The sequence below is a fragment of the Schistosoma haematobium genome, chromosome ZW (genome assembly GCF_000699445.3).
Source record: "Schistosoma haematobium chromosome ZW, whole genome shotgun sequence".
In the NCBI taxonomy this organism is placed as follows: Eukaryota; Metazoa; Platyhelminthes; class Trematoda; order Strigeidida; family Schistosomatidae; genus Schistosoma; species Schistosoma haematobium.
In genome coordinates this window covers 69,133,579-69,159,551 of record NC_067195.1, presented here as the reverse complement: position 1 = coordinate 69,159,551, position 25,973 = coordinate 69,133,579, and the positions used below count along the sequence as shown (strand labels likewise).

Genomic DNA, 25,973 nt, shown 5'->3' with positions numbered 1-25,973 from the left:
AAACCTTACTTTGTGACACACCTACAGGTAGTGATCGCCCAATCGTGCCGAAACATTATCGACGCAACGTCTTCAACACATTGCACAATCTTTCTCATCCCGCTGTTCGTGCAACCATCAAGCTTATAGCAGAACGGTTTTGTTGGCCTGACATGAATATTGACGTGAGGGAATGGGCACGCTCCTGTGTAAGCTGCCAAAAATCTAAGGTTATCAGACACAACAAATGTCCCTTAGGCTCATTTAAAACTCCCGATGCTCGTTTCGACCATGTTCATCTGGATTTGGTAGGACCTTTACCAGATTCAAATGGATACTCTTACCTCTTAACCTGCGTAGACCGTTTCACTCGGTAGCCAGAAGCAGAACCTATCAAGGATATCACTGCTGAAACAGTAGCTGGCGCCTTCGTCGAACGATGGGTAGCAAACTTTGGTTGCCCTTTAACCATCACTACAGACCGCGGACGTCAGTTCGAATCTGAACTTTTCCGTCGTCTGACCACACTTTTAGGAATCACTCGCTTCCGAACGACGGCCTACCACCCACAAGCAAACGGGTTGGTAGAACACTTTCACCGACAATTTAAAGCTTCACTATCAGCTGCAAACGTTTCACAGTGGACCGACGCTCTTCCACTCGTCTTACTAGGTATTCGCGATGCAGTGAAAGCTGACATTGGATACACTGCGGCTCAACTCGTTTATGGAACGACACTTCGACTTCCAGGAGAATTCGTGGATCCTTCATCCTCTTCAATGAACATAGATCTAACCTTCTACACGAACAGGCTTACAAACGCAGTGCGTTCAGTTAAACCTGCTTCCACTCGACCTCAATCAACTGATGTTTTCGTTCAACCTGACTTACGATATAGTACACACGTTTTCGTTCGTCGAGACTCGCGTCGACGACCATTCGAATCGGCATACGAAGGAACTTCCAAAGTTCTTTAACGTGAATCTAAGTGCTACATAGTCGATAAGCACGGAACAAACGATAGCATCAGCATCGATCTCTTAAAAGTAGCGTATTTAGAAGGAAATCCTATTCACGTCGATTTCCTTTCGGTAAAATCGCACAACACGACTCCTACACCCATAATTCCTCAACCGACAACCAACACTAGCGATGATACTCCGAATGTATCTGAAAATAAACTTAAAACGACGCGTTCTGGAAGAAGAGTTAGATTTCCAGAGCATTTAAACGACTACTGCACGTAAGGCACTACTCGACATTTTATATTTTCTCGATCTTTCTTTTTACGATATATAATATTATAAAAAAACTTTTTATATGCTTGTATATTTATATTTATATTTTAAAAAAAAGAAAAAAACATTAAAAAACATTTTTTTAACGCTACTACGTGTGTTTGAGTTTATTTTCCATTTTTTCGCCGACATTTTGTTTTTACGCACATACGAGTGTATTTCGACATGCATCTACATTTTCTTTTTTCTTTTCCAGGACGGCTGGAAAAGGACGATACAGTTTACGAGGAGTCGATATTTTCGTTGTAACTTTTTCTTTTTTTACTACGTTGTACCTCGGTCCCATATAGTAAGGAAAGACGACCAGACGCTGCTACACTTAGTAAGCTATCAGGAGAGTGTTTACCAACGACAAACTCGTTGGGTTTAAACTTCTGGCTGGCCACGTCTTAGGGTCGTCACTGTCCCACTAGGGGGGGAGTGATCTGTAGCGGTGAATAAATCCCCAAAATAAATAGCTCTGTAAGTTTTCGACATTGGATGCTGACCATATGTTTTAGTGGACTCATCTAGCTGAAGGCGCTCGGTCATGCATCCGCACCAGATCACGTGTGGTAACGCTGTGCTCAACATCTACTGCAATCGCTAGCCAGATTAGATCAGAGAATTCCGATATATTGGTCATCGCCAAATACACTCTTCCGATCTCCTCGACTCTGTCTTTTGATTTCTCTGGGTGGGAACGAATTATAGTAGAAGGTGTTACTGGTAAAAGCGTTGTCAAACACTGAATACCTGTGTCATCTTCAATGTTTTCTGCAATCATTTTTGAAAGTAAAACTATTGAATGTCATGATAGGACAAGTTAGCTTAGACAGTGACTTAGCTTCAACTTGAGACTTTAGAGATCAGGTAGTCTTATCATGGAAAGTTCACAATATTGGATTGAATATGTTACTCTGGTAGCATAGATAAATCCACTGTTACCTGTGGAGATCTAAATCTTACGAAAATACTTATTTTCAACTTTGATCAGCCTTCGATTTCATAACTACGATTAAGGAATCTGGCTATTCTCTCGTGAATATATGCCATCTTTTCCCCTGAAATTGTTCTCACTAATCAGTTTTCTCTAAAGTTGCAATAAACATTGAGTCACATCCAATTTCATAGCCTGAAAAATTTTGGCAGTTTTGATGATCAGGTCATGGTTTTGTTATATTTTCCGCTAGAAATATACCTTGTCATACGATCACGTTTGCTGGGCGTTTATTGACTGCTGCTATTTAGAGGGCGATGAACACAAGAAATCCGTTTTGTTATCTGCTTTCCTGGTCTCTCATTTCTAAAAGACCGCCTCGTGATCTGTTTCTATTCCTTCGATTCGTGTGACAGTCATTTTTACGTTTATTTGGGGTGACTGCATATCGACTTGTGTGTGAATAGAACAAGCATTAACAGACTCATATTGGATGATGCCAACAGAGTTGGGCTTGTTAATACAATTTTCAGCCACGTTTACCATTGCAATAGCATCTAGTAGCCATTGTATCTGAGCAGCACTGATAGCATAACAAGTTAAAAAGCATAACAAACAGAAAGACTATTGAAACAGTTAAAGTACAGATGCCAAAACATTTTTTGAATAAAGGAGTTATTCTTGACAATACTTTGACGGAAATTCATTTGACTTAGAGTTGCTAGAAATTTTACTGAAATAGAGAGGATATTCAAACATTTTATCGCAGTAAGATAAATCTAGGACTGAATTAGACTGATCTAATCTGCATTACTCCCAAATTGATTCATACTGTCCTGGGTGTCAGCTAATTAACGTGTGTAAAGTATCTATACATCAGTAATAATAATGGAATATTATTACTAGATAAGGAGATAGACAGGCAACCTAGCAAGGGGATTTTAAAAGGATTCACACACAACGCATTCGAATTGGTAAGGCTACTGAGTACAAATTAATCAACAGAACCGAAGTCATGCATTTTACAGTCACATGGTCTATCAGACATCGTGTTAGAAAATGAGTATACATTTGTTTACACTTAACACATTTGTATTATATACCATGTACAGCTATCAAGCGTTATCGAGCACCGAATATCTGTGATATCTTCAAGTCGGAGAGAGCAAATTTTCGAGAAAAAACCAAACATATCATTTCTACTGCTGTCTAGACCCAGTTTTTCTTGAAATGTTTGGTACTGTTTCGGTGAGAAAATTGCAAATGTAACTTAAATTTACCTCCGAAAATTCATTCACGAGATTAGACGTACAAGGATTCTGTAGAGGCAAAATCCTCAGGAATGACTAATCTTAGGTAAGGTGGATCCAAAAAAGTTTAATTCGAGTAGTAGTCCTCTCAACATCCCCTTGGGAAACAGTTTTTAGTGGGGCTTAGCAAGTACATTGATTTACTTATTTCTGTTTGTATCTAAAATCATCGAACTTCCAAGTGTCGTCAAATCTTGAATGCTACTTGATCAGATGAATCGAACTATGGATAAAAGTATCAAAGATTGATGATGTGAGATTACTCGTGTTGTTCAGCTCTAAAGTCGAGCTAAGCCGGTATACAATATGGTTAGTACCTATTATTAGAGTTAAGTATATTGTAACGGATGGGTTATACAAGGTCATTGTACATCACTTAGTAGACGATTCCTATTACAACTATTTATCTGGCAAGAGAAAAAGGACGACAGATTACATATGACACAGTTTATAGCAATCGTAAGTCAAAGATTCTTATAAACAGGTTGTCTAAAGTAAATGACCTAAAGTATTTTACAGTTTATTATGATAAATAACAAGTGATCCCACATCCAGATACGCTTTTTACAGAGGATGATATCAAACCAATGTTAATTGTCACAGAGACAAACGAAATAAATGAACAAATGTCATCGTATGAAGTTCTGATAAAACCCAGTAAGTTTACTCAAATGTTTTTCCTTGGCCGTTTTGGTTGGCACATTTTACTAACTGTGAAATTCGAGAAACGTATTTTCTGCTAGGTCTGATGATTTTGTGTTCGGTTTATGTCAGATTGATTTTTGAGTATATTCGGAAATTTGGAAAATATAGCAAGTGCATTCAAAAATAAACGAACAAATTTATATTTATTCTTAAGATTTTCTTACCCAGCCGTGATTGGAGTGTTTCAGTGAAAGACGAGACCATATTAAATTTATACAGGCTTTTTTCCCCCAAAGGATAATTATGTAGTTAATCTGAACTATTTGTTTCTAATTATTTCATCGTGCTTTCCATGAACTACGGATTTTACAATAGTTGAGCGGCTTTCAATCCTTCTCCAAGGCGCGCGTTTTGTAAATTGGTGAGTATCGTTGAGTTTTCTCTCATTTCAAGTCTCCTATTTTTATTGTGACTGTGGGGGGGGAGGTGACCTTGAAGCAACAATGACGACTATCTTGGAAGTTACCAGTCAGTAAAAAAGAGCTCTTTACGGAAAGGATGACGCTGCACAACTTGATGTGTCTCTAGAATCCATAAAAACATATGTTTTTAAGGAATTCAATATCTTTTACTGGTCACTCTATCTATAAATAAAAAAGATAGTGACATACGAGATCTTTATAGGGTACACCTAAAGTTTGCCTTCTAAGACCCCCAAAAGAATTCAATCATCTATTCGAACCACTATCTTCTCCCTAGTAAAGGTTGGTTATTTAGGGAAAAAATTAAGGGTTTTGGGTTTCAAATTCAAATTAAGACAAACTATAATGCAAAGGCACTCTGTAGCTATATGAGCTAATAGATCTTACTCCCAAGCCATAGGTGCTATTTGGTTAGTTCGTTCGTAAGATGTAGTGCCACCAGGTTCAGGCTTGTTACAGGATGTAGGACTGTACTACATACTTCTTCACCTCAGTCCTCTTAACTGTAATATTCATGTCAATAACGAACAGATTTTGATAAAATCCAGTTATTCCTGAAAGTTGTCATTACCTTTGAAGTTATTCACGTTATAGATTATATGTTTCCAGTCTAGTTTTATATCTAAATCGGTTCAGTAACGCACTGGCAATGGCTATGCGGCAATTTGCCATTGGCCATATCAAGTTGCAGTATATACAAGTCTGCCGAAAAATTTCCAGTGAAATACCCTGATATGTTCAGACGGTTTTCGGTGAGACTATAATTTATGGACGACCTTTGAGCGATACCAGACTGATCTTGAGAGTGTCCACCTAATAAACAGGACGAAATGAAGGTTATAAATCTGTGTGAAGAGTTGGAATTATGATTTACAGTTGATTAAGGTTAGAAATTAGATTTAGGGTTTTCGCCACAAACTGACATCAGTTATAATGCCAAGACTCTGTTTGTCCAAATGAATGAGTGAATCTCGCAGTCAATCAGTCAGCTACAACGTAGGACCAGGCACATATATGCATCGGTTCAAGTTACCATACCTCATTACCACAACAAGATGGACACCGAATTCATAAAAGTAGTTAATTCAGAGGTGGTAATATATAAAAGAAAGTTGCAATAAGGATATAATCCAGGAAGAAAGAATTAGTTCATAGAAAGAAAGATATGAAGCGATTTTAATCCCTTAGTTTAAGGGAAGACAGAGAGTGTATACACCGACGCCATTGTGATCGATTCTGAGCCATGTCACCAAGAGTCTCCAACCATTGGTTACGATAGTCACGCGGACCCCAACCAAATAGTCTGCATCTACCAACATGGCTCAGACTAGAAGTTAGTGACTTCAAGCACTGATGCCACGTTTTGGTTTGGCCGCCCCTAACTTTCTGTGAGTTTCGCACCAAAATCCGAGACCTTTTATCTCATACATGATTGGTTCGTCCATAAATTATAGTCTCGCTGAGAAATTCCCCTTAGACTGTTCTTGTACGAATATTTACCAGTTTCACGCCTTTCATTTTTTCTCGAACATTAGTGGCTTGTTATTTTTTACCACAACTTTTCGATGTCACAGATATTTGCGTTTTGCCTAAGAATAATGATAAACCTTACCAATACCTCAACTTGTATTTTTGTTTCTCGTTAGATAACGTGTCCTTATGGAGAACCCTGTTTTTGATGATCCTAGTAATGAAGCCAAATATTGGCGGCAAAAGGCTGAAGAGTACCGTAGCGGGTAAGCTTCCTATCGCGGTGTTTGTATTCTTACGATGATTAATAGTATGGAAGAAGCACGAGAGGAGCTGGAAGACTTCCAGATTAGTTCACGAGAACTAGAACTGGAGCTTGAAACTCAGTTGGAACAATTAGAAAAGCGCAATTCAGAGCTAGTCGTATTGTGCGAAAAGCTAACTGTTGAAAAAGATGCCTACCGTGTAAGTGTAAAAACAGTGATGTTTTGAGACAGCTGTTCTGGATAAAGAGATTGATATCTTCGGTTCTTACTATTTGTAGCATAAGGCGGGAAATAGTCAAGAATATGTTAATCACGAAATAACTAGACTTCAAGATGAATTAGAGAAGTCGAAGTTAGATCGAGAGAAAATGCACAAATATATCCGTGAACTGGAACAGTTAAATGACGATTTAGAACGTTCTAAGAGGTAGTTTATACGTTTGAAGCTTCAAGTACTCTTATTACAGAGCGACAGTTGTTACATTAGAAGATTTTGAATCCCGCCTAAACCAGGTAAAAATATGCTCCTCGTACATGCTTGGTTTTACAGGCTATTGAGAGAAATGCATTTTTGGAGAACGAATTAGACGAAAAGGAGGATCTAATGGTAACTGTCCAGCGACTGAAAGATGAAACTAGAGGTTAGTGTCATAAACTTTAGTAATCGGTCAAATAATTTGGTTTTATCTCTTAGCTTACAAAATTTATTTTACAAAGCTTATTATTTATGGTTTCGCATTACGGACGGGTTTGTAAGTAAACGTAAAGGTTGGATACCTTATATATATATATATATATATATATATATATATATATATATATATATATATAAGTAGAAGTTTTCCTAATATTTTTGTATTGTCTCGTTATCTCATCACGGGATATATTAGTTACCTACGTTGTAATTAGCTCATATAATGTCAGTGTTAAAAATTAACGTTAAAATCCACTGTTTCCGCTTTTTTTCTCACCATTATAGGTATCTAATCACTCATCCTTTTTGTTGGTTAGCTACTTATATATCTCAAATTTTCTTTCTTCATATTTTTACAACTGAGATCTTTGATGTGATTATACATTTTTTGGATAATATATATGATTGTTATAAGCCCTCTTAGTTCAGTTTTTTTTCGAGCAACGTAATGTGACCAAGATTTCTATATGATGCAGTTGTTAACAGTTCGCCTTTCGAATGTTAAAGACACAAAGGTTTAGGTACGATAGTAATTATTATTTACTGAACTTAGTCGAAGGCAGTAGCTTCCTAAATATTCCGATATACATAGATTCAAATGTTTGCAACCACACTGTTGTAAGGAAGCTCTTGTCAAAATAGATAATAATTCATCAAGTATTTTGGTATGTGACGTACTCAATGTATGGGGGTCAATGATACTACTGTGTGGCTCAAACCAAAGTAGGTGAGTCGGAGTTCGAACCTGAGGCCGAAAGTCGAACTCCTTAATTACTAAATCACCTCTCCTTTGTCATTATGTGTGATACATGGATGTCATAAAATGGAGATTTGCAGTTCTATTGAGGAAAAAATGACCATACAGATTTCACCAAACATATTAAGTATGATTTATTAGTGTGCATATATTTTGTTCGTTATATTCGACTGTCTACTTGAATTAATGAAGGTAGTTCCTTCTTACTTTTACCTAATTTTTCGCTGCCAAAACAATAAAAAGCAATATGGATTTTTTGACAGGCCACTTTCTAAAAGCCTATGTTTCTTAACCAAAAACGAATTTAGGTAGCACGGTATTTAAATGTTGAAAGTATCTGCTCTGTGTAAGTGCTAATGTCTCGGGAACCAAATTTTAAAAGTGAATTCAAGTGAACTGAAAATACATTGTTAATTCTTGAGGCATTTGGTGGATGTAAAGAAAATTGACAAGACAGTTCACCACGTTCGTTACAATCTTGCGTCTTAAGCTACAAACCATACTTATTGTGCGCGGAAATATTGAGAAATTTAGTTGATGAAACTAGTGAAGTTCGTCAATCACGTACGACATTTTGTGTTCAAATATATGTCACTTAATATATGAATGTTAATACTACTACTACCTGTATTCATCTATAGTGATGAGTGTCCGGAGTGTTTTGAATACTATTTTTAGCCAATTCACTGACATTTTTCCAATCCTTGTTACAGACCTCCACCAAGAATTGGCTATAACTCGCCGTCAACCTGAATTGGGCACTCCACCAGAAGTATGTAATGGAGGCAATACCATTCCTACCAAAAGTTTTAATAAAAGTAAGTGAAATAACTTCCTAGCATCTCAATATATATGCATAATTTGTATTAAGGGATGTCAATTATCTTTCAAAGTAGTATTATGTCTGGTATGGTATTATCTCACCGTACACTTTGAAAGCAGTTGTTTTTAAACTCAAAACGCGTTAACAAAGGTTTAGCTTATTTATGACATATCAAGCTACTGTATTGATACACGATATTATTCCGTTTGAGTGAGTTTAACCGTAATGTTCTATTTAGATTTTCATAGGTGAGATGTAATCTATAGGCCAAAAAGTGATTACTCCTTCATAAATACCTCTCCACTAGGTTTGTTTTGAACTATATTCCGAGTATTTAATCTTCCTTTTTATCGTTGCTACTGCATTATCTTGTTTTCTTCTGCTATTCATGACTCTGACTTCATCTTGTCGTGCTAATGTGGTATGGCAAATTGGGCCAACGCACATCTGTGCTAGGTTCTGGGTTGATGACTGATTAAGCCTTGACTGTGTGGTGCCCGATGATAACAGAGCTGATAAGATGATTGGCTATAAAAATTAAAGACTGATAAGTAAAGTTATTTTTTAATGATTATATTTGAAAAATGATTTACCACTGACTGACTGATTTACCATAGGGTCTCCATTATTGTAAACTTCTAGCTAAGTTCTTGATACATGATTAACCTACGTTGCAAGATATTCTGGGTTTTTGTTATTAACTTCACTGTTTTTCTGTCTTATTCTGATTCGGCTGGAATATTTTCCGTGTGAGATGTACATAGGCATTATATATAGTTACTGTTATTAAAATACTTTCAAACACATTACCATTTAGCACACCTTACTTGTCGAGCACTTCGACCATTTAAATCTTTCACTGTTTTTGCTTTCTTCCCTAGTTTTAAAATATCTTACTAGTTCACCTCAATAGATCGCTTCAAAACATGTTGATAATGTTAACTAGGGATCTGCTGTTTCATAGATTAAATTCAGCATTTCAGCCAGTTAAACTCTGTTAATGAAAACCAAGTAAAGAAGTTGTAGCCCCTCTAATCAGTATGTAACCTTTGGAATTCATCATGGCATTTTGTTGAATATACTGATCTTAAGAATACACATTCATAAATCTGCCAGCTATACTGTAATATCTATATACGGTTAGGCTGTTTATTTCCCAATGCAATAATATTCTCGTTGTATAGGTAAAAGTTCTGTGAAATTAGTTTTCTGCACTGAATTACATCATCTGAAGTACTACTGGACACCCACGAGCATCCAGTAAATGTTTCGTCCTAGTTTGTGATACCTTAGTGATTCACATCTACGACTCCATACAGGATCAAGTACAGGATATTCAGATGTAGTTCCAAAGAAGATTACCGAGTTGGGGTTAGATAGTACATTTCTCCGACTTCAATTAGTCGGTGAAAACGCTGTGATTATTCGGTAAAATTGGCAATAAATGTCTCGGTCTCGACATTGTTAAACTCCACTAATCGTGGCTATTGACTAGGACTTCTGAAACTCACTTCAAATCCATTTGCGAAATTATTCCTTATTTGATTGATCTATTTATAATAATCCAGTACGGTTATAGTTTCTGTCACTAATATTAACTGAGAAGATATTAGACACCAACACTTTTACTCTACTAAACAATTAAAATTGCTTTATTTGCTCATTTACTTCTGTTTGGGTGTATCGGAATTTCTGTTATTTATGTATTCATAATAATCATCTGTAATAATGAATGTTAGTTGACTAATTCTTATTGCTTTATCTCGTCTTAAAAACGACTGACATTGTGGCACGTGTCACTTGAAACATATTAGTCCTTTCGCGGTATATATATATATATATATTTTTTTTTTTTTTGAGGTATATTACGATGCACTAAATGTTCACATTTTTTAATTGTTTTTATCATAAGACGAAAATACTGTAAAATCATTAATTAACTGGCACACTGCTCACTGTCGGTAAAGACTCCCTCAGAAACGGTTAATAATAATTGTATATCTATTTAACTAGTTCATTTGGTTTTATAAACAAAACTATAAAATTGGGAGCAATTGATATTTATTTATCATGATATCATATTAATCATTATTATATGCTTGGAAACAATTTGGCTAAATATTTTAATTAAGTTGTTTATTAACCACAAGTTTATACATACAATTTTCAGCTGCACTGTATAAAATCAAATCATACAACTTTGCTGCCCAAACCTCGTTAGGTAGAGCAGGGTTCGAACTTAATCTACTGGTTGAAGGCTGAATACTTCAGACTATTATAAATCACCACTTTACTAAATACATGATTTGATATCGTTCTATACTACACTTATTAAAAATATTATTTAATATGATGGTAATAAGTTGTAGTTAGAGTTTGTGTCCAGTGTTGTACGTTTATGCGTCATGAAGACTATTTCATAGTATATGTATTTCTAGCTTTGATTATGCTTTATATTTTACACTTCAATGACTATCATATCAGTTTGTGACGAAAATTATCTTTAAATTGCCCAAGTCTCTTAACAGATCATAGTATTAAAGTTAATAGAAATGGTTTGTTGAAAAGGGAATTTACTTACCCAATACTACAATTCATTGTGTTAGGTCATCACATTATGCAGAATTGGTATAAATAATTAGGCTTAACTTACCTCCAATATAATTTTTCAGTAAACCGTTTTGTCCAGTGATGTATAACTAAGTTCCTCGTGATACGTAGTATTAATTGTCAACTTTAGTGAGTTACAACATAATTTCCCCTATTACGTACATATTTCTTTAGTTTAAGACTTTTTAAAAATAATTTTAGATTGAGTATTTTTTATCTCTCCTCCTTTTATCCTAATGATAAAGCTATCGGATCAACTGTTTCGTCAAAATACTTTTACAGTTCTTTTTAGTCATTTTCACGTTCTCAAGCTGATTTGATCTTATTCAATATAACGGTTTGAATTAATTCATAGATTTTAGTGATTCTATGCGGCCTTCGTTGAGCAAAATAGTTGGTGTTATTTATTTATTTACTTGAACAAAAACATTCGTACAAGAGGGCACCAAATACATATGCTCCACACAATAACAATGAGGTTGTTGAGAGATAGAGAATATAAGGTACGTATGACAAAAAGAAGAACAACAACGAACAGAAATTAGTGTATGAGTGTGAAATAATAATAATAATAATGGGAGAAATAGTTCAGTTAGGAAAAACACGGCCGGAAACAATTCTTTTAGTTAAAGAAGTAACGTTCACTTTTATGAAGACAGTAAAAGGAAGTTACAGCAGGATTGCCACTGGCTTCTATTCTGAGCCATGTCTGATAATGTCTCTAGCCACTGTGTTGCACCATCTCTAGGGTCCTAACTAGGGAATCTTGAAGTACCAAAACAAGCCAGTCCTATACAACTTTCTTTCAGGTAATGACACCATGTCATACACTGACCACCTCTCCGCTTTTTCCAACCAGTCCCAACATCGACAAATAATGCACGACGTAGAATTCTGTGGGACGACATTCGTAAGACATGTCCAAGTCACTGACGTCGATGTTTTGAGATAATGACACCAATTGAACTATCATCACTGTACCCGAACACATGATCCCGAACCTCCATGTTACTAACATGGTGTCGCCACTGGATGTCAGCAGTCCTTCAGACTTGACGATGATCAAACACAGAGTCGTCTAACATCCTCAACTCGGAGAGGCCAGGTCTCGCAAGCATAGAGCAAAACTGCTCTCACCGACGCGTTGTAGATCCGACCTTTTACAGCCAGACTGACATCACAAAGGCGCCAAAGATGGCCCAGATTGGTATAAGCCACTGGCTTTCACTATACGTAAATCGGTTTCATAACCCACGCCACTATCAGCACTTATGCAGCTACACAGATACACGAACTTGCCGACTGTCTCTATCTACTTACTACCCAGAGCGAGTTCAGGTTCGGGGTCCTGCTAGTGCTTTGCACTTGGAAGGTGCGGAGCACATGCCATAATTACGGACACTGGGTGTAAGAGGTCGAATTGACAACCATTCGGTGAGAATAGTTTTGAACTGTGCTTGTGAAATCTGGCCTCTCCGAATTTAGGGTACTAAGCGACTTTCTGTGTTTGGTCATCGTTGTCTTCAAAGTATTGCTGGTATCCAGTGGCAACACCATATTAGTAATGTGGGGGTTAGGCAATATGTGTTTGGGCACAGTGACGGTAGTTCAGTTGGCGTCACCATCTTAAAACACCGACGTCGGTGACTTGGACATGTACTACGAATCTCGTCCTACATAATTCTTAATCATGAATCATTTTCCGACTATGGGACTGGTTGGGAAAAGCAGAGAGGTGGTTAGTGTATGACATGGTGTCATGATATGAAAGTAAGCTGTACAGGACGGGAGTCTCTTGTTCCTTCAAGACTCCCTATTTAGGGTCCCAGAGATAGTGCAAGACAATTGCTTGAACGTAACTTCTTTTACTGGAAGAATCCTTTCTGTTTCTATTTTTCTTAACTGAACTACTTCCCCCATTATTTTTGTTTTTCTCTCATTCACTAATTTTTATCCAGTTTTGTTATTTTCTTATTGTACTCACTCTTCTTTCCCTATCTCTTCACCATCTAATTTTCTTATTGTATGGGGCATATATATTCTCATATCCTTTTGCACAAATATTTATGTGTTTAAATAAATAAATCTTACAGGTGGCCAGATCTTAATATTCGTAAGGTAAGCGAGGAATCCACCTATTCACATAGTCTACATTTTTACTTCGCTTACCAGGCAACTTTGAGACATTTTATGATTTATATGATTTCCATTGGTACATCGTACTGTGTTGTGCTTATCTATTTTCAAGACAGCTGATGACATTAGTAGGCCGTTTATATTATGGCTTATTTGAAAACTTGAATAACCTGTGACTAGTTTTTGAGTGATAGCACTTTCTGTTTTACCAGCCTCATTTAAACTGAACTTGTCTTGTTACAGACCGGTATTTATCCTCCCTTTTTTATGGGTTAGGATTTCATGAGTCTTTGAAATGTATACTGTAAGTATATATATTCGAATTATGTGAACTAGTTTTCATTCTTTTGCTTTCCAGGGCGCCTACGTTCCTGCTCTTATTGTACTACTGTATAATATCTGTATATTAATTATTGTTGCCCATTGAGAATTCTTTTTCTTGTATACTTGTACTATTCTTAACAATGTCGTCGAACTAATTTCTTTACTGTTACTTTTTCGTTTCATAGTGAATTTACTTATTGTCAACTGTTTTCATCCTTTTTTCTTTGAAAATTTCATACACTTAATTTCGAACTTCGCTACTAATTATCTCTCTTTCTCCTTCGCTGTATATCAAACTGAAAATCACCTAGATGTACAACTTGTTCTAAAACTTCTTTTTAAGAAATCTTTCTCAGATTCTATTTTTATAAACAAAATCGCATAATTCACTAAGTCAGGAAACTTTTGATAACAGGATAATGGAATGAGAAAATCGAAAAAAATACCAAAAAAAAATGGATTTACATGTGTATGCAATTAATTTTTACAATTAACTGTTTCATGTTGATCACGCCTCCGATTACACCGTATGTGCTCTTTATCACATGATCTTTTTTTTTCTCTATCTCTCGAAAATGTTATTATTCACATTATGTACGATTTATGTAAATATTTTGCACTTGTCTTACAGTTTTTATTCCAATCAGAATATGTATGTATATTTGCACAGTTTTGTTGTTTATGTGTTAGTTTCTTTCCCTAATATGTTGTATGCTTATGTACCTGTGTGTTTGTGTACATGGAAAAAATGCTTTTCTTTATCCATGAACTCTTCTGATTTACTCGTTTTTGTTTCAAATAATATTAATATAATTGTATGTGAACATGTTTTATTTAATAATATTGCGTTCATCATTAAATAAAACCGTCAGTGCTTAGTTTCTTGTGCTTGTCACAAAATATTCTTCTTACTTTACTATGTATATTAATTTTCTTTTGTTTTAATGAACAATAATTTGATCCAACAATTTGTATTTAGACATCAGTTTATCAAATTTATCTCTGTTAATAATGCGTGTAAATAACTGTGCTCAATTGTTTGTTGTAAGAAAAAAACGAAACTGTTTTGTTAAGGCAGCAATGTAAATTCTCTTTGACCATATCACTTTTAGAAATGTACAGAAAACATCAGAGAGGGTGAAATTTTTGTCTGCGTTCACTTTTTGACTGTTTATTTTTATGGTTTTTTTCCAGTTCACTTTAACTGTTATTGTTTTTGAACATGGTAATTAATTTACTCTCTCTCTTTTCTGTAATATGCAAAGAAAATTATACATCAATTTTTACAGAAAAGTTGTTTTCTTTCTTGGAAAAAATATTTTGGTTTGTACACATTTGAAGTTTTCTTAACATTTGTTTATCAGTGATACATAAATCGGTGAAGTATAGACTGATGATGTAAATTTAATAATCAATGCATGTAATTATGTGTATACATCGTTCTTTTTTGATTAAACCATTAATCTGTATTGGGTAGCTTACATGTTTTATTGCTGATCAATCGGTGATATTACTTACTGAACGGTTTTATTTGATGTGTGTGTATATAAATTAAATATCAGCAGTCATATAAATTTAACAGCAACCCTATTAAAAATGGACAAAACTTCCCTAGAATAAACAGGTTGTTTTCATGCTTGTGTGTATACCACTGAAGGCTTTTCTTCACAGTCATTTTGTCTTAATAATAATAAGTAGTCATTTTAATCTATAACAAAACGAGAATGCATTTTTTTTATATTCACTATGTAGTGTTCTCAATAGCTTAATGATAAATTTTAACTAGGTATCTGACACCTATAAATTATTGTTCAATTTTAATTAAATTCGTCTAATACTACTTTTATGACTTTCTACTTATTATTATACTTCTGTATATATTTATATGTATATTAGTATTGTTGTTTACTTTTTGACTTGTCCTTTGTTTTATAGTTTCGACCTGTCTATGTTTCGGCATCAAAACGTATTATTTTCAACTCAAAATGACAGATCGAAAGTTTTTTTCTTAATACTTTTAAAGAGAATTCTTCTTTTCTTCAGTTCGTTAAATAATTATTGATAATATTTAATTATTTGTGTTAAAGGAGTTATATGATAAACGCTAACTTTGGGTGTAAATGACTACTTGTGTGTTTGTTTATCTGTCTTCCAACATGGCCAAATATTATAATGATCACACTATTCCCTCCTTATTTCTGTGGTTGTCGTTGCCAGTTATATTTGTAACAATTAATCCTGTGAAATCACTAGGAATGAAGATCTTTGTCTACTTTATATTGTTTCTTTTTTCTAGATGTTTTTGTTAAATGTTTGTTTCGTGCATGTATTTTAAAACGGATTGTTCAGTGTGCTTTCATCATCACTTACCATATTTTCTATTTTTGTACAATTTATTATGCTGTTTTTCACTTTGTACAGACTTCAAATTTTGTCAAGAATAAGTCATTTCTTATTATGAAACTGGTTATTTAATATGCATTAAATAATTGACGGAATCTAGTCATGACAGGTTTCAATGTGAAGTTTTGGTTTCTATATATCAGCAAACTGATCGACAATAGTTGGAATGATCATGACAATAAAAAAGGTTACGATGTTATATGGTGAGCTTAGTGAGGATAAGGATATTAGTCATTATGATTGTTTTAGTAAGTCAGAGGTTAAAATGTATTCTTATAGTGAACGAGAACTTAGATAGAGAAGACCGGTTTATTATTTAATACATAATTACAGGGTGCTTACACAAAATGTGAATTCCATATATTTAATACATAATTTGCACATTGTCTCTTACAAGCTTTATTGTCCCTCCACTCCTGTTCGTATCTTGATTGCTTTCAGTTTCCTTCTCTCTCTTCATTTCAATTTTCCCAACCTTCTGCTTGCAGACATTCCACTTCCAGCTGGTGCTACATGCTACTTTTATCTGCAAACATAAGTAGCATACGCTATAATCTGTGTATCCTAGGTGATCACGGTCAGTATCCATGCCATGTAGTGAGTAATTAGTAGCATGGAATTTGAAAATGTGACGAAGTGACAATTTCCTGTCATCATATACTTAGTTGTTGTTTTTCTAGTGTTTGTTTGTAATGAGACAATGCTTCGTGTAATTTAACTGCAATGTAATCGTCACTTGAACATGTCCTTATTTTCTATTCATTAATAAAATTGGAAGATATTAAACAGTATAAAGTTTTCATAGCTTGATCACTAGCTGATCTCAGCTAGACCACCACTGAAAACCCGTCTACGAGCTATAAGTGTCGCTCAGTGTCGTAAATCGTTCAAAGTTAGACACTAACACCGTTGGATACCAACTCAATGGTTTAGAGATTTAACTTTTGTGTGCGAAGTCCAAGGTCTTGGGTTCGATTATCAGGTACGGGATCATGGATGCACACTGCTCAAAAGTTCTGTATCAGGGTGAATCGGCAGTCCAGTACTTTCAGGTTTTCAGTGGTTATCTAACTAAGATCATTGACATATCACGGTCATTCGTTGGACATAATTCAATGGTATTGGTTTTAATTCAATTTTGTCAGTATTATGTCATGTTGTTTGATTTTCCTCGGCATATATTTGTGAGGAAATTCCTCATTGTCTATGCGCTTTGACGGTTCTAGCACTATCAGGCTAATTAAGTCAGTTATTTCATTTTAATTTATCAAAATTTACTGTGTACATGAGTTTAGGATATTTGGTTTTTAACGTTGGTTTTCATCGCTTATCTACCAGATTTCAGTAAAAAAAGTGACGTTTATCCATTTTTCTATATGTACGCTAGTCTTATTATTTGTATAAATACCACGTCTGTTTAATTGCATAAAATAACATCTTAACTAAAACTACGATTGTCAATTGATTTTATTCTCATTTTACAGAAATCAAACATGTCATCGAGTTTTTATCAATAAACATAATTCCTGTTTGCGTTCAAGTGATACATCCATGGCAAGAGCTGACTATCCTCATTTGACTACATGTTGAATATTTAATACTATTTATCTTATGCTATAGAAGTTTATTTGATTCTATTTTTGTTAGAATTCATTAGTTGAAGTAAAAGTGATTGATAAAAGGTAACAATTACGGTTATGAAATAATTTCTTGTTAGATTTATTACTTATTAAATAAGTTAGAGTTGGTGCAGGGACACTTGAAAATTTTATTTACAAAAGTCAAAGTAAAGTGGGTATTTACTTTTCTATCTATCCTGTGACCAAGAAGTGAATTGCACGTTCGCTATTGACTCGGTGGTATAGTTCAACTTTATCCTTATTTTACTCATGTTACATAAACTGTCGACCAAGTAATTCAGTATGTACGGTTGTGGTTGTAAATATTTGTCACTGCGATTCCCCTGTCGTCAAGGCAGGAGATCCGTAAATTTTCATATGTACTTAAAGAGCAAGCATAAATTATTTTAGCCTGTGCGTTATTGTTACAGGTACTAAACACATGATTATAGTCTACACTTGACCGATCAATAAACTAAGGCCACAAGATTAGTCTGTGCACTTTTAAACGTCTGTCTATTCACTAACCATTCAATGTCATCAGGATTATAACCACCTGATCAAGTTAAATATTTTCTTCGCAAATAGCAATGATTGTGACTTTCTGAAGATCAACGTTTGTGTTTAGTGTGTTTACGTTTTTGTGTGTATGAGGTTCGTGTAACTTTTCTGTAGTGAAATAGCTGTCTTAATTTGTGAGGTTTGGTAATCAATTCTTCTTCAGTGATCGTGTGTCTTTGTATGTGAATGTGTGCGGAGAATATCTCACTTAGAGAACTCACTTATCGGCTAGGTTATGCAAAGACCAGTTATTTTTGATGAAGACATCGACAAAATTCGTATTCTTCTGACCTCCTTGAGTATAAGAATGATCAAAAAGTATCTAAAATGTTACTTCAGAAGTGGTGTACGTTAGCATTTAGAATGATTATAGGATGTGATGTAGTTTGAAGCTTTAAATATTTCTCTTATATCAAAAGTTTTATAAGTCCTGGTGTAAGAGTCAGTCAGGCTTTGTCAACTTGTTTCACCTGCAGCGTAGGTGATATATCCATCACTTTATTAAATACCAAGTGTAAACTTCAGCATTTCACTCTGTCTTACTTTATGACAGTCAGACACTACGGTTACTGTTTCAACTTATTGTCTATACATTTTATGAGTTAAGTGAATATGGCACACTAATCAATTGCTTACTACAAGCCATTGATTCAGTAGATTATAAATAGTGTTTATTTTCATTCAAATGCGGATAATGTAATGTTTTCAAATATAAATACGTAGTTAGTTGATCAATGTGTGAATTTTTGATACTGCTTTAAAGGTGTCAGTGAATATCATTTAAACCTCCTTAAAAACTGAAAATATTTTCAACCAATCAATATATATGGTGTACTAATGTTTTGTTTGATGCACCAATTATTATTTATTTTGTATATGTTTTACAGATTCCCTAAATTAAAATTTTCTAAGTATCATTACCAAGGTTGGACATGATAATCTAGAATAAATTGAGCATTGAGTAGATTGATAATAATATGAATAATATATTTATACTAAAAATATTCTGTTTTGTTTCCATCACACTATTTAAATTTATGTTAGTTCGTTTATTTATTCGTACTCTCTGATGAAGCCGCTTACACACAGGAAATCTAGTTTTTTACTGATTAAGATTTTACAAGTATTTTATTCTTATTATACAGTTTCTTGTGATCAAGTAAATTTTGTACTCATATTTCATAGTAAAGCTTCAGTTATATTAGTAAAATCCTATCTGATCCATCTCCAACCTTCTTTTGGAATCTAAACAAATAAGTAGTCATAATTATAAGATTTCAGTAACCATAACTAACATAATAAAGTCCCCATCAGGATTATAGAGACATATCTTAACAATGATTAATATTAAAACCCAATTTAAGCGTATCCTTGTACAATATTTACAAGTATGGATTGGTATATTGGATTAACCCATGATTTGAAATGTTTTCACACTGCATATTTGTTTAGTAATAATAATAATAATATTATTATTACCATTTAGTCTCTATTATTCTATTTGTTGTTGTAAAACGTTTATTGTACTTCTGACGTCGTTTAATAAATGTGCTGTCATCTTAATTACATAGATAATTTATCTAACCTATGCTTTTAAAAGAATGATTAGTGATTGTATGTGTGTATGTATGTGAACAAGTATTTGTATAATATAATATGTATTTGCCTGTTATTATTATTATTATTTATTATTATTATTATTAGAAGCTTTATTCAACACTATATTTTTGGTACGATATAGAATTCTCAGCATAAAGTATTTCAACAAGTTTCCTTTTCTTATATCTTGATCGATTGTGCCGATAAATTTTGAATGATGACCAGTTAGATGTTAGGAGTTCGATAATCCACATTTGATTAATGTTCATTCGTTTCAATGCATATTGCCAGCCACCATGATGTCGCTGATTGTACCTTTTTGTAACCCGTACAGCGAAAGGTTGTAAACTTCATAAACGCGCCTGAATAGTTTGTGAGCACAATAGACATAATGATGTGCTAAAACAAACAAGAAAACAAATAACTTGATGAAATATCTAGATCGGAGGAACAGGTAGCCTAAATATTCAAGCAGGCCGCCACTGTTTATTCCATTATTCATATTAATTTTTTTATTTTTACAATTTACCCTTGATTTCATGCCCATTTGACTAATTGAGAGAATTTATCTCTTAAGAAATTTAGAAAGATTATGTTGAAATTAAATAGTGTTTCAATCACTGAGTTCAAATAATTGTAATCTCAAAGTCATCTTATTACATATTTATAATATATACAATTTCTATGTCAAACTAAATAGAAAAAAAATTACATATTTTCTTTTATAATGATAATTATTGATAAATAAATAAATAAATTTACATTTGTAGTATGCATGTATGTGTGTGTAGGTGCTCAATTGATTGCATTATAGTTCACTGATATTTGTTAACAACATATTAAATAGTTTTAATTGTAATAGAGTAATTCAATTTATTAATTGGTTTGCTCTCATTATTATTGTTAACATTTTTTGTTATAATAACTATGATTTTGTTTCTGATAATTAAACATTGAGTGAGGTTAGTATTTAGTTCCAATGATGTAAATGACTGACTCTTCTTTACTGATTCTAGAGTAGGTGGGTGGTGACTCATTAGTTAAAGCGTTCAACCTTCAAATACTAAGTCTTTGGTTCGAACCTTGTTTCACCTATTTCAGTTTTAACAATCGGGTAGTGTTACTACTCTTCACACTTAAATCGTAGATGAAGACCAAGTAAAGGAATTTGTATTCCGCAAGATTTAGTAAGAAACTATTGCTTAAAATATTAGAGTCTATACTATCTGTCTTAGTGATCGAAAGCATGGTGTACAGCTTAATTCATAAACGTATTTCACCGATTTGTCTATTATAGAAATACATGTTAATTTCACTTACCTTCTTAGTGTACCTAAATTTTGATATTTACTCCTAATATCGTATACAACATATATTCAGTTACTACTGTCATTACACTCTTTCATGCTTTAGCTTTTTTGTTGAGAGTAAATCTAGAAATGATCTGATTGTGAATGGAAACTGATTTGGAGATGAATAAAACAATAAAAGAAACATTTTGTTGTTGTACTTCATAGTATTCAATAAGTGTTACACATGAATTCACATGTTGTTTTCTATGTCGTAAGTGCATTTCATATTACTATATGGTTCCACAACATAATTATTGGGGACGTGAAAATTATATATATATATATATATATATATATATATATATATATATATATATATTACTGGGATGTGGCTTAGTCATGTGCTACTCAGTGTTTCAAACATGTTTTGGTAAATAATGTAAATCCGTTATGTTCAACACTCTAAATGGGTGAGGTTTCTCAAGTGGTTAGATATTCCAAGTAGTATATCAATGAAGTCTTACAGTATCAATCTCACTGTTTATTATACTGTTTCAACTAACAGACAGAATGAATATGTAACAACAATGTATTCTAATATGGTAATTCTTTAACTACTTTCATTATCTTGCACAGATCAAAATAAGTATACCTTAAAATTTAATCGATAATAATTCAATTTTGTTTGTTGATCTGTATCTGATCTAATTTTCTTATTGAATGTAAATTGAACTGAATAAAATTGCTTGTTTTTTTTCTAATTTCAATACAAGATAATATTTACATGGATTTTATTGAAATAAAAATTTATGCTGAATACTTTCAGTAAAAATGAAATGAGATTTCTTCCGTGAACTGCTTTGTAGTTGCTATTGCAGTAGCAGTATTTTTTTCTTCATATCTGAAAGTGTGTTTTCCCCTTTTCCCACTTTTTATAATAATAATAATAATAATAATAATTTTATTATTATTACTGCTATTACAACTATTGTGATAACCTTTAATCATAAATTTGCATTAATTAACGTGCTAATATAAGTCCCATTAAATTGTATTCACAAAAGAGTTTACATACAAATTGTTATTATTTTCGAATCAATCTGGATCATTTTTTGTTAACATTCAGTCATTTACATGTAACATTTTTCTAATCCCATTCTTTTATATGTCGTAAAGCATAATTTATGCTATCATATCGAAATGATTATGATTATTATGTTGCTTATTCTGTTCTACTTTCTTGTTTAACTGTAAAATGTGTTGACTGAATTCCACTAAGGCTCTTTAATATTGAGCAACAAGATTACTTCTATCCTCTTTTTCCCTCCCGTTAACTAAAATGAGAAGTCCAAGTTGCATAAAAGTTTTCTCTTGCTAGAGAAACGAAAGAATAACGTTTTTATGAAATGAAATGGCATGCTCATATGAAATATGAAGATAAGATAAATATGATACAATGTCACAGACGATTGGAGGAAATTAGTTTGTAAGTCTTTCACTATTTAATGAAGATCTAATTGTTAATCTTGGTTCTTGAACTTCGAATCACCCCTTGAGTGCTCATGACTAATTATAGGAGCTTTTTATTGAAACTGACTAATTCAAGTAATTCCCTTTATGTCTATCTAATTTACCGTTTTTATTTAATTTCATAATGTATATCCTGCAAACAATAATTCCACTTTTGTTTGAAACATATTTTACACGTGTTGATTCGTCGGCATAGCATTCTTGATAGTATGAGTATAATGTCTAATAAAAACAAAGGCGGGTTAACTAAAAAATGATATCATCCCTTTAAACCATTGACTGTTGGTCATAGACATGTTAGAAAGATACAGGCTATCTGCTTTGAGTCTGTTAGATAATCCTGATTTGTAGTTAGTGTTCTTAAACATTATAACTAACATGGATATCAGAGACAAATTCATTCGTTCTTTTTGAATCTGTTTGAATATAACACTGCTGTTTATTTTGTATTTTCAAGTCCATTACTACCTCTGCTTGATATGCTAATTTCTTTACTTCAATAAATAATATTTTATGACCTTGATTTTCGTCTTGTTAATTTCTTTTCACTATATTGTTACATTATGGTGTAGCAACACGCTTATATCGGGTTCTAATGTTCCATAACTAAACGACTGGATTTAACGGTTTATTCTGCAGTCTTAGGATTATTCAAGTTACTGTGATTTTCATGGAACTCTAACATTGTCATTTTAGATGCATTACTAGATATATGTAGTCCAGTGTTTAAAAAAAAATGGCGATCATATTTATCTGATAGTTTCTATTTTACCAAATGATATGATTCATAAATCTGACCATGATGCTAAAGCTCTCTCAAAATGAAATATGATACTTTTTAACTCATTGTACATTTAATCGCCGGCAAATATAGTCACATTGTTTACATTAAGTTTTCAAGTTCTTTTTAAGCATTTTGCTGCATTGTGAATCGGGTGAAGTTAGGACTGTAAACTCTTACTTATTATAATTGTTATTTGCTTTCCATAAAGCTTTGAAGGTCTTAGATTTGATCTCGTATCAGATCATAGGTGTGCAACACTAGTTGCGAATTCGGAATTTGAGTGTAATAGATGTCTAATTCAGCTTAATGTTAGGTAGTTGACAGGGTACCCTGGACTTAGATTTCATGCTCTTTAGCACTCGTCAGCAAGATATACCTCTAATTTCGAAAGAACTGGTGCTGCTACCTGGATGATTCAATTCTGCATCACTCAGTCACACAGTCAGAGACGTTAGTGCTGAGCTATTCGTACCGCTATTGACCTGTAGTCCACGCTAATATAGGGTCACTTAGACCAGTGGCCACAGCACAACTCAGTCAACAGAGTTCAATTAGCTCTAAAGGACTATATATAGGCAGTAGTCAGTCATTAGTAAGTTTACCTTTTTTATATATATAATGCATGCCCATAAATGTTATTTTTAGCATATTTAACTGAATTCTTAATGGTTTATTCTTGAATTGACAATCTTTTACATTGTTGTCCTGCATAATCACAATTCTTTTGATGTATATTTTCTCTCTCATTACTTGTTTCATCTAGTCGATACAATAGATTCTATGGTACAAACAGAAAACAGTTGCTTTTTCAATTCAATACTTACTCCGTCTGTCAGATTATCTGCTTTAAATATGGTGAATAATGCTTTACAAAGAATAGGAGTAAGTTTGAAAGTCTACGATAAGCAACAACAATATTAATTAATCTACAGTTTTACTATTTGCGTGTATACGTTCGTTTGTGTGCCTGCGTATCTTTCTTTAGCTACGGATTCCGACATACAGGTGTATATACTTTAAATTTTGTTTTTGTCAAAGTAAAATAGAATAAATATTAATTGTTGTTGTTTATCAAATTACATTCTGTTGGAACAAATTAATTTTAATAACCATAAAGCACCGAACAGCTGTTTAATCCTGTTTATGCTACTCTACAGCAGTGTGTATCTATGACCTCACCATCGCGGATCGAACCCAAGACTTTCAATCTTGCGCTCTAACGCTTAACTTTCAGACTACTGAGCCGAAATCAAATAGTGTTTATATCTGACTTCAACCATTTCACGATATTGTGCTGTCATCTATTGTCTGTGGTTATTAGTAACATTCTGTAATCTCTGCAAACCTCTATACTGATAATTTTAATGATTTGTTTTGATATTCGTCCCTTTTTTTATTCTCTATAGCAATTAGAAATGAAATTATCTATATTGTATAAGACGTACGGTCATCCTCCACTTTCTGCGCCAGTATATAATGGTAATAGTAGCAGTAATAACGGTAATATACACTCTCCATCATCCGATTTCGAATTGAAAAGATACAATTTAAAGTCACCACAAAGATTATCTAATCCAAGTTGGACAAATGGTCCTATTAAATTGTAAGTAATGTTCATTGATTGGTTAATATGTGCATTTTCAGTTTTTACTTTTTCGTTGGTTTACGCAAACTGAGAGATATTTTACATTATTCATTGTTGTTACGGACGTTTTCACAGTAATGTACTGGAGGCAATCGAATGACTTTCTGTTGAAAGCGTTCTTATTTCATTCAATTGGTTTCTCTAACGAGTTTGAATAAAGCTAAAACAACATTTGATACAGAATATTATGAATTCATTTTTTCTGACGGTTTTGCATCATCTGCTTATAACCATATATATATATATATATATATATATATATATATATATATATATATATATATATATATATATATATAGCTATTCTTGATGATCCTTGTAACTCTAATTCTTTCCATCATCAATGTCGATTACTTCATATTATAACATATCTCAATGCTACACTTTAATACAAACATGGTTATCAGCATCTGATGATGAACCACTAAACATTATTCTTCAATCCGATAATTAGATTTTTATTTCCTTTGTTCTTACGCTCATAACACATTACAATGTCCGGTCTTTATTGTAAATATCCTTTTACAATTCAAAGAACCACAAATATTTAGTGTTTCTTTACACTGTTAACTTCATACTTTTGTTTGTACCATATTTTCGTATTTTAATAGTTGAATTCATGAGTCAATTTTCGTATTTTATATTATTATCATTATTGATTATAGGGTTTACATCTATATTTTTGAATGAGATGAAAGTGCAAACTTTTCTTCAGTATTAACCTTAGACATAAAATAACCCTGTTACAGGCTTATACTTAAATAACATTCAGGCAACAATCATATTTAATACGGTTATGATATTGATAATCAAATTTATCGTGTCAG

General features: G+C 33.2%; 1 protein-coding gene across 3 annotated transcripts in view; it reads left to right on the top strand.

Moving 5' to 3' along the window:
* Positions 1-3,004: 3,004 nt before the first annotated feature.
* The window catches only part of NDE1_2 (NADH:ubiquinone oxidoreductase), a 28,548-nt gene continuing 5,579 nt past the window's right edge, over positions 3,005-25,973 (top strand). The window contains exons 1-9 of one of the 3 annotated variants that reach the window (XM_012938645.3): positions 3,005-4,572; positions 6,280-6,369; positions 6,415-6,568; positions 6,648-6,796; positions 6,837-6,882; positions 6,920-7,010; positions 8,534-8,638; positions 24,265-24,383; positions 24,908-25,104. In XM_012938645.3, the coding sequence (XP_012794099.1) occupies positions 6,293-6,369; positions 6,415-6,568; positions 6,648-6,796; positions 6,837-6,882; positions 6,920-7,010; positions 8,534-8,638; positions 24,265-24,383; positions 24,908-25,104 (938 nt within the window). In that variant the 5' untranslated portion in view covers positions 3,005-4,572; positions 6,280-6,292. Of the gene's footprint in view, positions 4,573-6,278; positions 6,370-6,414; positions 6,569-6,647; positions 6,797-6,836; positions 6,883-6,919; positions 7,011-7,348; positions 7,482-8,533; positions 8,639-13,747; positions 21,509-24,264; positions 24,384-24,907; positions 25,105-25,973 lie in introns of those variants that run through there. The other 2 variants (XM_051212146.1, XM_051212147.1) reach the window with 2 other exon arrangements.